This window comes from Cyprinus carpio, chromosome A11 (assembly GCF_018340385.1).
Source record: "Cyprinus carpio isolate SPL01 chromosome A11, ASM1834038v1, whole genome shotgun sequence".
Lineage (NCBI taxonomy): Eukaryota > Metazoa > Chordata > Actinopteri > Cypriniformes > Cyprinidae > Cyprinus > Cyprinus carpio.
The window spans coordinates 13484535-13497542 of NC_056582.1; the positions used below are offsets into that span (position 1 = coordinate 13484535).

The following is a 13008-nucleotide window of genomic DNA, read 5'->3' on the forward strand; positions in this document are numbered from 1 at the left end:
TAATAATGATAATTTAAAGTAAGACACAAAAAAGGCAAGATCTGCTGGAATGTATGCTATTATATTCTACTGTATATTATATTATATTATATTATATTATATTATATTATATTATATTATATTATATTATATTATATTTTTTAATAATAAATGGTAGTGTTAGACAAGAAAAGGCAAGTCCTTCTGTAATATCTTGGTGTTGGGTAATATTTTCATATAATGTAATATAAATCATCACATATTATATTATATTTCTTTTGATAATTTAATACAGGAGTGACGATCTTCAGGGAAATAATATTTAAAAAAGAATTAATTATGGTAATTTTGTATCACTATATAATATATTTTGCAGTGGGCATTTCTTAGCCAGAATAATTTGTAATTGTCACAAGATAATTGATTATGGATACAGGTGCTTTACCTTAGGTGAGCTCAGTGACCTGCGGAGCCCGTAGACTGAGGGGTCAGCATATATACCTTCCTCTCTGAGTCGTCCGAGTCCCCGATCAAACCTGGCGCTGGGCGATCGGGCAGGTGAGGCGAAGCTGTGCGGAGAATAGGGTCCTCCTGATGAAGAGGAGGGTGAACGAGGGACTGACCGTGAGCGTGGCTGTATGGAAAGCCCTCTCATAGAGTTCTGCGCTGAGTCCAACTGGGGGTAATAGGCAGGGCCCTGGGGTCCCATCATCCACTGATGGTCTCGAGGTTGACCATATAAGGGTCCGTCTCGCAATGACCGCCTCCTCTCTTCCATATTCCAGCGAGGAGGTGGTCGGTTGTATGCAGCCGACATGGAGCAGATGCTCTCAGGTCGCACACCAGGTGGGTAGAGGGGATAGTCATCCACATATGGAGGGCCGTTATACACACCGTAATAGTCTGCTGACATAGCACGGTTCACTGTGTAGTACCTGGATGGACTAAAAAGAAGTGTAATTATCATTAAAAGAAAATTAAATAAAAATGTAAATAAAAATACACTAGCATTCAAAAGTTTTGGGTCAGTCAGTTTTAAGTCTCTTATGGTCACCAAGGCTGCATTTATTTGGTGAAAAATATCATTTATTTCAGTGACGACAATGCTTAATATTCAGCAGCCAGTCTTCAGTGCCATATGATGCATCAGAAATCATTCTAATATGCTGATTTGATGCTCAAAAAAACATTTCTTCTTCTTCTTATCAATGTTGAAAACAGTTGTGCTGCTTAATATTTTTGTGAAAACCATGATACATTTTTTTTTAGGATTCTTTGATGAACTATATAGCAATAAAACTAGACTACAAACAAATTAAATGATTAAATTAAATCAGTTTACTAATTGTACCTGTTTTATTTAGTTTAGTTTAACACACTTTTTTTAACACATATTAGAACTAAACTTAAACTATAAAATAAAAAAAAATAAAAAAATACAATAAAAAAATAAATAAAATAAAACTCCTGCTAAGAAGAAAATGATGAGGTTAGGAAGGCACTCTAGACCTCACCTGCGGCCGTCGTCTTGAGCCACTATGACCCGCCGCTGGTTGACCCACTGCTGCAGCTGCGTCATAGAGCTCTTCCTCTGGGCGAGTCTCTCTGGTGCCGTCCTAGGCACAAAGCCCCTCCGCATCACAACATTCTCCTCATGTGGCTCCCGCATGTCCCTCACGTTCTCTTGGGACTGGTATCTTGAACCATTGGGAGGACCATAGTTACCCCAGCCGTTGGGGTGATGGGGTGTCAGGCCTCCTTTCTCCCCCATCTTGCCCTCTATATAAGAGGTAACTGGGGTCACTGGGGTGCTGGGCATGGTGCCTCTGGTTTCTGTGCCATTAAGCTCATGTTTGACAGGCTCGTGGACATCTGGCCTCTGGCCGTTCTCTGCATGAGAGTTGGGCTCGAGACGTTTGGCTACCATGTCGTTTTGTTCTGCTGTAGGGACATGCTCAGATTTATTTCTGCAGAAACAGAAGGAAAGAGAAAGACAAAACATCTGTAAAATACTGTCATAAACAGAGTGATGCTTTTGATCTGCTCAGTGAAATGTTGTTTTATAATGAGTGCACATGACTGGATGTTCCAGAGTATCAGGGCAGCAGTATTAATGGCATGCTCTTGTGTTCCATCTGTGCTATTTTAGTTGTTGCCAATAAGTGTTGCAAACGGGACTTTTATTTTGGCAGCGCTGAAAACATGGCCCCTGAGTGCAGACCATAGACTGTATAAAAACATGGAGACGCATAGAAAACACACATGGATGCACTTGAGCAAGAAACTTCAAACTATGCTGCGATATTTCCAGTTGGCCATTATGTGGTCATATTATTTATGCCATATTCACTGTGTAGTAAATTTAAAATTAGCACTGCCTAGTCTTTATTTAAGAAAATAAGATTCCTACACAGCATGTTACTGGTACGTCCTGTTGCTTACAATGATTGGTTCCTTTTTAGTGACTTTTTTTAAACAATTTCTTCACTTTTGAAAAGGCCATAATAATAATACAGGATTTTATTTTAATTTTTTTTCCAGAAGAAAGAGAATCATGTGGTTTGGAACAAGAGGAGGGTGAGTAGCCTAAATGATCAAAGAATTTTCATTTTTGAGTGAATTAAAATGTAAATATTATAGATGCGCAGAGGCGGACAGTAGTGACGTATTTTTACTCTGCTTTAAAAGTACTTTTCAAGTGTCTGTACTTTATCAAGAGTGTTTTTTCTTTAGAAAACTTTACTTCACAACATTCCAAAGCATAATACTGTACTTTTTACTGCACTACGTTTCATATTAAATATCACTGAATACTTAATTTCATTAAAAAATCTAAAGTAAAAGTAATTCAAAGATTTGCTTGAGTACAAGAAAGTGCTACATTTTTATTGTTCTTAAAGATAAAACAAACAAAAACTTTTATTTATGAAATGTAGTGCAGTACAGAGTATGACATTATGTTTTAGAATGTAGTGAAAGAAAGTTTTCTAAAGAAAAACACTGATAAACTACAGATACTTTTTAAATTTACCTGAGTAAAGTAAAAATACTTCACTACTTTCTGCCTCTGTATGTGTGTGTGTACCTGGATGTGGCCGAGGTGTGGACCCTGGCAGCCTCAGTCATGGCTTGTATCCACTCCTCCTGCTCCTTCTGACTGTCTGCACTGAAGAAGTATGTACGAATTCCTGTGTGCTCAACCTGCAAACAGAACGCAATACTGCCCTTTAAATCCTCACTTTCCTCTTCCTCCTTCTCCTCCTCTTCGCTGGTTGCACACCACACCTGCAACAGAAAAAGAGAGAATAAGAGAAAATTACTGTACTGTCATATAGCCACTCCCACTGTGCAAGAAAACAACTGCAAACCCGATGCCACAGAGACAACAGAGCATGCAAAACAGATCCAACAGAACTCATGCAAAATAGTGCATTCAATTGTTCATATGTACATGAGCAAGCAAATAAAAGCCTACAGATAAAAGACATGCTTAAAGACATAAGCATAAATATAGAAATATTTTTTGGAGAAGTGTTTGGCTTAAATTAATAGTTCACCAAAAACGGAAATTTGCTGAAAATCTACTCAACCTTCAGGCCATCCATGGTGTAGATGAGTTTATCAGAACAGATAAGAAAATTAGAGAATTTGATTAAATTAAGAAACAACTAGTTACATATTAGATGGCCTGAGCTTGAGTACATTTTCAGCTAACTTTCATTTTTGAATGAACTGAAGTTGCAGTGCATGCAAACAAACATCGGTCATGCAGTGATGTAAAGTCATAAATCTAAATGTGGCCAAATTTGTTGACATTTAATATACAGCACAACATTGGAGAAAAGTGTGACTTGCACATGCAGATCAAACAATTATAGTGATTAAACGTTGAGATTTAGCTGAGTAATTTAGTCCAGTTTAATTATTTTATATTAACGACTGACATTAATTTCAGACTACGACATATAGGAGTTTGAAGATACTTATTTACTTTTGTCAACATAATCATTACTGTCAGCTCATGTTAGGAATGTAAGCAGGTGAGTGTGATCTTGTCACTTGTCATGCAGTTACAGGAGCAAAAAGAGGTGCTCTGAAATACCTACTAAATGTGGCTTATACACATTTTGGAGGAAACTCACTCAGGGGTCCGCAAAGATGGGGGGTATTGGGAACAGAGGAGAAAAGACTACATAAGGATGACTAGATCAAATATAAAAGTCAAATTTAGAAGCAGGTTACATGTGGGCAAGATGTGGTCAGGTTTATCATAATGGAGTGGTCATAATGTGTATTAATATCCTGAAAGAAATGGCAGTTAGTACAAAATGTGGCTTTGTTGTGTTGTTACAGATACAAAACATTAGCTTTATGAAGCACATAGACACCTGACAATGTAAAACCTTTATGTGGATATGCTACATTAAATAAGTAACACAATAGTTTACACACAAGCATGCTTATCCAAAACACTGTAGTTCAGAACTTTACCACATGGGGGCAATACAGAATGATTTAGAGTTGATTGTGGACAATATATTATGTAGTCCGTTAAGTAGCAAACAGCAGATACAATTCCAGCTTTTACATTTATGAGATACTTTTTTTTCTCTCCAAACCATTAAAAAAATACATTTTTTGTCCACAATTTAAATAACTGGGGCCTTTTTGTTACTTTCAGGTAGCGTCTTAGGTCATTTCATGATGCAGAAAGCCCATTACACAACCTCAGATTTCTATAAAAGACATGACAGTTTAACACACAGCAGGTTCTGAATAAAAAGGGTGTGTGACCACTGAGAAATCTGACAATTACTGGAAGCTAAAATAAACTGACCAGAAAATGTTGTAATTAAGCATCTCTACTAATGCCAATACTCTCAATAAGTGTCGCATAAAACAACAAACTGCACTTAGTCATCTGAAGGTGTGCCAAAATCTGTTTCATACAATCTAATAGTTAACTGCTCCACAGGACAGTTAGCTAACTGACACTACAAACCATTAAGGAACAAACTGTGTTTTTGAATAGACAAAACCTGATGAACAGGGTTTGTTTTACATACACACAGTTATAGGACTGTGTGAAATGTCTAGTAAGGAGAAAAACCCTGAGAGTTTCATTATACCATTCATTCCTCCATCAAAACAACTTCAATTAACAAGAATAACAAACCTGAAATAAAGTAATCAAACCTCTTATTTCCTGTTTGTTCACTCAACCGGTTACATGCTTTAATTTCTCTTGAACTGAGTAAGTCATTTGTGTCACAGGAAGTACTGTAGACTGTCAAAACAAAAGTTTGCTCTAAGTTTGCATTGCAGTGGTGGCTCAACAAACTTACAGAAATCTGATACAAAAATCTAGCCATGCTATTGCAAGCCTTTTGTTTACCTTTGTACCTGCCAAAAGAATGCCTTGTTTCCTTTGAATGAACCTCTCCCTGAGGAAACCGTCAAACACTCCTGCACAATTGGTTCATTGCAGGGCTTGCCAAATTCTGTGCTAACTGTTTGCATTTGATTTTACAGAGAAGACGTTGTTTTTATGCAGGTTATTCCTATGTGACTCTAAGCTGGCACTTTTAAATGAATGCTTAACTTTAATATAGCTGGTCTTCATTTAAACCTTCTTTATAGTGTGTCCAACCTTACAGCACAACTTTCTGTTGGCAGTTTATAAGTATGCAAAAGGTATTTGACATTGTTTTGTGAAGACGCATGACAAATGAACCATGTTCAACTAAAGTGGCATGATTTATTTGGTACTAATTTGTCAAGTTGTAATAACGAAACAAAACTAAACAAAACAAAACAAAACAAAATAAAATAAAATAACAAAACAAAACAAAACAAAATAAAATAACAAAACAAAACAAAACAAAACAAAACAAAACAAGGAATGAATACGGGAGAATAAATGACAACAGAATTTTTATATTTGAGTGAACTATTACTTTAAATCAACCTGCAGTTTTAGCAACCTAAACAGGTTTTAGTGATGCTTCAATGCTTACAAATCACTTCCTTAAAGGTGGATAGTCACCTGAGTCCAAGAGTATCCTAGAGAAATATTTGTGGTCTATAGGGGACATTTGCATGGCGTCACGTCAGACTGATCCATCTTTACAGACTTCCTCTTAATTAACTACCAGGTACCCTTCTATACAAACAAGCACAGGTGCCTTCTTTCCTTCTTTACAAATCAGAAAGAAGAGCTGACTTCCTGTCACATAGTATGCCAGTGTAGGATTTAGTTAAACCTTAATTATGACCTAATAGAAAATGTCTGTCATCGTTGGTGTGTGAAAAGAAATAACATGCATACTGTAGTTCTCTCAGGAACGTGAGAGCTCAATATCGTCCTCAGTAATACCACATGCTTGGTAAGATCATAGACAAGAACCAACACAACATCACTTTTATTGCAACTAGCCTGCGGATATAAGCCTACGCTTCTGAAAACCGGAAAGCATGTATTAGAATCTCGCTCTGTGGAGGATCTCATATTATAATGACGCCCTCTTTTTGTGCGTTTGATGATGCAAGTGATGGTAACACACCAGACTAGCAGATGATCTGATAAGACTGACAATCATTTCACCTTTTTAATGCACATAAAGAAAGGTCAAGCTACATAGTCTTATTGTAATAGGAGTGTGTTTTGTTGTCTCTCTCTGTGCCAAGAGCTCTCCGTCTCCTATGGCACTGGCACGGAGGTGCGGCCTGGGACACATTAGCAACACAGATCTATTACACAGTGGTGGAAAAGAACCATGTTTACACTGTAGACTTAATCGAATGTCCAAGAGGGCTAGTTTATTGTTAATGTTTGATCATATATTTCAACAGGTCACAATAAAAGTCATTGTAGGTTATTTCCTTTTAGTATAATATCCACAGACATACTTTCCCATCTTTCATCACAATATGTTTCTACAGTTTGGATGGGATTTCTTTACCATTTTCTTCTGGTAAATCCCTCAATGGCCTCTGAAATCCAAAACAAAACAAAACCAATTTTAGGGAGAATACAAAGTTTTTTTTTTTTCTTCTCAGAAGAAACCAGTTTTGTTGTGGTCTCTTATAACTGTAAGGCAAAGTTACGCATGTGGTATTTCATTGCAAAGTATTAGTGAATTCCACTTGTATTATTTTCCATATAATCCTCAATTTCAAACAAAACTGTCACATCTTGAGAACCATCTGGGAGGAAAAGCTCAGAGAGTGAGCAGTTCACCCGTCTACACTCACTGCATCAGACAATAGTCGATCTGAGCCTGAGACATGGTGGGACATGTCAGGCTGGAAAGCAGGTACCAGTGCCCAGAGCAGCTCAATATTAAAAAAGGAAGGCAATTCCCTTCCTTTGCTTTTTGGAGAGCCAGATGAAGGAGGAAGCAGACAGTCAAGCCTCAGCAGATATGGAAATACATTCTGTCGGTCTCTTTCTATTTCTGAGCCTCTGACAGGTAACTGTATACTCTCAGTCATGCAGAGCTACTAAATGTTTGCTGATCCTGGAGTTCAGGGATGTGAGATGTGCTTTTGTAGATAAAAAAAAGCTTTCAGAAAAGTATGATACCAAATAGGGTTTTTAAAATACCAAAAATACCAAATACCAAAAATATATCCATTATATATCCATAACTATTATAATTAAAAGAATGCAAATTGAATTGAAAGGCTAGATGCATGATTTATTATAAATATTTATAATAAAATAAACATTCCTTCAAGTTTTTTTATAAGTTTTATATTTAAAATCTTTATTATTTACTATACATTTATTTAAAAGTACTTAAAAACAACACACATAATTTAAAATAATTTTTAATATATGTATTTTAAACACATCCCTTTGACTGACTTTCTTTCATTCTTATATTAACTTAAATAATAATATAAATATTTAGATTTCGATTATTATTATTATTGTATAAATCAAAAATCTTCTATCCCAGCTGTCCAACCTGCCACACAGCTGGGCGAAGGAAAACAGATACACAAAAGTTCACATGCAACATAGCAGGAAGGTTACAGCCACAGCTGTAATCTGATGCTCTCCAACATGTTGACAAAGCAGTTAACAGCACGAGCTCAAACAACAGCAAAAATATGGGGGAGAGCTGCAAAATGAATGATTACAGCAACCTTTAATGACTAGGCATCATACAGGGCTGGACGGCTCCTTGCATGTGTGTGTGTTCTGTCTCCCACCGTACTTCACAAACACACACGCGCACACTCTCTGCATAGTGTCTGTCTGTTCTGAACACTCTGATGTGTACTTCATACGCTGCAAAGAGACATGTCTGATAAGAAAGACACCTCAGACTAGCGCACTAGGACAAGGTAACCAGCCCAAGGCTGCTGGGAAGAACAAAGTGAACTTGGGACAGACAGCAGAGACAGGGAGGTTTGATCCAAATCGCCATCAACAGCTCCTTCAAATTGGCTGCAAAAACCTGTTTTCATGGTCCACCCTACCACAGACAAATATGCCTATCACAAATCCATTACAAACTATATGAAAGCTGTCTGGCCATATCTGTGCATCCCACATGCAGGTTCTGCCAGTGGATCGGCTGCTGAAGACTTTTCCATCAGGAAAGGATTTCTCAGCTGTAAGTCTGATGGCCTGAGACTCAGACTCACCTCCTGATCTTTCATGTTTCTGCTGACCATCCCTCAGAGAAAAGATTAATCTGAGGCTGAAAGTGTTCCAACCACACAGCAGTTACACAACCAGCACTCATTAATATCGCAGCAACTCTATACTGGGACATAGGAACAAGAAAAATAACCAAAGAGAACACATAACACACATATAAATGTTTACTCCTAGCTATTTAAAATAAGTCGGTCACATTCTACTGATGTTATTGTTTTTATATACAGCCAGTTAGAATTACTGCAAACTAAAAGGTTGTTCGCAAACAAGGATGCTAAATAAATTTAGCTGATGATTATTGATTTTTAAAAAATGCTCTAATTCTATAAGAACAGCAAAGTCCACAGAGGCACAAAAATGATGAGGTGAGGTGATAAACGATAAAACACTGACAGAAAGTCCAACTTCAGAATCAACCCAACTTTAAAGAGCTCAAGCATTTTAGTCCATTGGTATGGAAACTAATATATTTATAGTTATAGTTCTTGGTGTGAACTGGTTTAACTCCAGTTTTACATTTAAAAGAGAGCCTTCCAGAAGAAAATTTTGTCAGATTTACTTATGACTTCTGTTTTGTCCCCAAAGTGTATCTAAATATCCACACACACACACACACACACACACACACACACACACACACACACACACACACACACACACACACACACACACACACACACACACACAGACACACAGACAGGTGTAAGGCCTAAAGCAGTGCAGAGCCAGAAAGTATTAGACTCCACAATGTGAAACCGAAGAATTTCCTGCGTCCAGATGACAAACGGCACTTTTGATCCTTGCACACTGGAGAATGAATTCATAAAAGATTTGGCAACACTTCCAGGAGACGAGACTGAATAAAAAGACCCAGGGCAAGATGCACTGCATCAGTGTTTCAGGGTCTTTTGTGAAGGCAACATGATACATGTAACCGTTCTCTGTCACAGAGCTCAATGAAGAATGGCTGACTAAACACACCTTCCTTTCTCCCTCACACATACAACATATGTGTCTCATTATTTCCTAGTTAATTATTAACACCAAGGTAGGTTATAAGTTCAAAACATGCACACAGGCATTTGTAGAAATACAGTGTGACATATATGATGGTGGCATGATTTTATTATGACTGCCAAGAAAAGAACACTGATCTGCGCTGACGTGGCTCCGTACCGAAACTGCAGCAGAGGGGTCTGTGATATGAAAAAGACACACTGCACAGCTTTTGCCTCAGGGTGCAGATGCAAGAAGCTACTGGATACTTGTGACTGATAGTTCGCTTTGTTCTGCAAATATATCTCTAGAGTAAAAAATAGTCTCTCTTTTGTAGGAGACTGAACAGCTTTGGATATGTTTTCAAAAACACGTGGATACAGAGATGGGTTTTAGTGAAGCTGTGTCTCAAAACCCGCCATTTCCACAGGGGATGAACATTAGAAGTAAATGTGTGATGTAAAAACCATAGTCAAAATACAAAAAGAGAACTTTGCTTTAAAGTAAATATGATCTTAAAGTCAAATAACTGAAATGATAAACCACCTCTTTCTTGAAAAATCAATATTAGTTAATGGACAACAACAATATTGTGGAAAGGACAAGCCACATGCTACACAATATTAGACAGGAGCTGTCTATGATAATGTAATTGAATTTAAATAGAAGCAGAAGTATATGATATATCTAAATAAATAATATTTAAGCCTTTATATTTAATAAATAACATTGTACAAATATACACAAAATATTCATAAATACAAATAAATAAATTAAAATATATTATAAATATAGTATACATTTATAATAATATAATCTTTCTTTATTTTAAAATATAAACAGTTATTTAACTTATTTAATAATATTTCACAATATCACTGTTTTTACTCTATTTTTGATCAAATAAATATAGCCTTGCTAAGCGCAAGAGACTTCTTTTCAAAATCATTAAATAAATCATAACCACCCTAAACTTTTGAACTGTAGTGTATATGAATAATATTAATAAAATAGGTCAAATAAGCACAAAATGATGTTTAAAATATAAGTGTAATTAAAAAGCATTTATAAAATATTAAACTCAAAAATGTATACGAGTACACCTGAATATTCAAAATGATCTTAAATATTCTAAATATAACCAAATATTCTAATTATTCAAGTAAATTCTAAATAACTACCACCTGATGTTTTTTAAAAGTAGTGTCAAAGGTCACCAACGTCTCAGCTTACATACTTCTTTTCTATTGGTCAGTTTAAAAGCCAGGTGCTATAATAAAAAGCAGTTTTACTAGAAACCTAACAAGACCTGCAGAGACACGACATGAGATTCTTGAGCATCTCCAGCCCAACCCTTAGGGGCCCCACAGAGCCGGAGGAAAGACATAAACACAGTTACCAAACACATAACGGTCTCCACAAGTGGAACGAGCACACCTACAGTCGTATGTTATTCCTATAAACACAGTACAATACACGTCCTCAGATGCTACCCAGCATGCACCCTGTCTAATCTAATACAGCCTCACAAACAGGCTAAACATAATCTTATTTTCTAAATTATGATAACTCACCACAACAACGTTCTCAGAGGCGTCATCTGCTCAGAAATCACAGCATACTTGTGATCTCTCATATATGCTTGCTCTAAAGGTCTATGTACTCAAACAAGTGTTGTTTTTGGTGGCCTGTTTTTAATTTTAGTCTTAGTCTAGTCTTTGTGTGAAGCTGTCATTTTAGTTTTTATTAGTTTTATTCACGTTCATACTCTTTTTAGTCTAGTCTAGTTTTAGTCGACAAAAACTGATGACATTTTAGTCTAGTTTTAGTCGAAGAAAACTGATGACATTTAGTCTAGTTTTAGTCAATGAAAATGGTATTTTAGTCTCTTTTTATTAATGCAATTCTATTTAACCCAGTCAATATAGTACAAGTACCTAGAAGTATAGACAAAACCAAAATTTTCTTTTAGCCGAACCCATTTTAAACAAGGTTACCTTATTATATTATTGTTACCTTATAGACTCAAGAATACATCCATTCCAGACACGGAAGACACTCTGATTTGAATTTACAACATTTATTTTACCAACCAAACATGTTAGAAGTACACACACATAAAAACAATAAAAATAAATAAAAACAATAAATAAAAAAATATTAATAATAATCAGCTAATTTTCCACCCAAAAACGAACCCCGGCTGGCCAGCCATCGGTCCCCTTCTCTGTCTCAAGGCTGATTTATATTCCACACGTACTCAAATTAGCTTGGGTGAGCGTGGAAAATATGACGTCATCACGGTGTTGCTTAAAGTTCACTTTGAGTGCTATTCGCATGGCGCATGGCGGAGTGCACGGCATTTTTTGTGATTCCTGACGTATTTAGAGGACAATTACTCCTCATCACTCCCCTGTCGTTTCAAAGAATAGTACAACGGCAAACGCGACAAGTATAAAAGCCTCATCCATTTGGGAAGGTGCGCTCGCAGTCAGCGTAGCCAGGCGGAAGTACAAATCCTGCTTAACTTTGTTTGTTTGTTTTCTAAATAATGCCGTGAGTGGGACTTGAGGAAGTTACGTCGGTCACGTCTGCACAGTGAGACAAAGGAAACAGAAATACTGCAAAATAATAATAATAACAACTAAATGAGATGAAATAACGTTATAACATTTCGTTTCGTCTCGTTTTGGTCAACGAAAATGAAGACATTTTAGCAGTTTTTATTTTGTAAACCACATTTAGTCTCGTTTTTATTTGTCAACAATATTGCATTATACATTTAATTATAGTCATCGTCACATAACCAGCATTTACGTTGCGTCTCGTCTCGTTTTCGTCACATGATAAAAGTTCGTTGACGACAATATTTAGTCATAATTTTTGTTGATGAAAGCAACACTAACTCAAACCCAGCTGCCTGGGATCCTGATAAAAATATAATCTGACATTATGTTTGTCCTAATGGCACATGGTGTGCAAACACACTCATGGACTGCATGCAAAGATGCAAAGTCCACTGCATGTGTGGGTGCTCAATCAGGGTAAATAGGGATTCAGTGGTTTATAATAAAAGCAGATACGCCGTCATTGTATCATGATTAATTCACACACACAGTTTGCAGTTTCCAATGATCATATGACCTACACTGACACCAAGTATCAGATTAACCTGTCACCCCGCCCATCCCTTATTCCTGACAGCATTCAAAACAGTTACCAAAACTGCACAAAGATCACCAACCTTAAAGGCAAACTTGCGGTTGATGTTGTCTGATGCCTGGACTGGTCCAATCTTGAAGCTGAGAAGAGGAAGGCTGCCCAAGACTACTTCTTCCTTCTCGTCTGAATGGAATAAA

General features: G+C 36.6%; 1 protein-coding gene across 1 annotated transcript in view; it reads right to left on the reverse strand.

Moving 5' to 3' along the window:
• The window catches only part of LOC109092290 (pleckstrin homology domain containing, family A member 6), a 62073-nt gene that overhangs the window by 14134 nt on the left and 34931 nt on the right, over nt 1-13008 (reverse strand). The window contains exons 6-9 of the mRNA XM_042766315.1: nt 12894-12994; nt 3065-3264; nt 1494-1946; nt 425-923 (exon numbers count right to left, since the gene is read on the reverse strand). Of these exons, the coding sequence (XP_042622249.1) occupies nt 425-923; nt 1494-1946; nt 3065-3264; nt 12894-12994 (1253 nt within the window). The remainder of the gene's footprint in view (nt 1-424; nt 924-1493; nt 1947-3064; nt 3265-12893; nt 12995-13008) is intronic.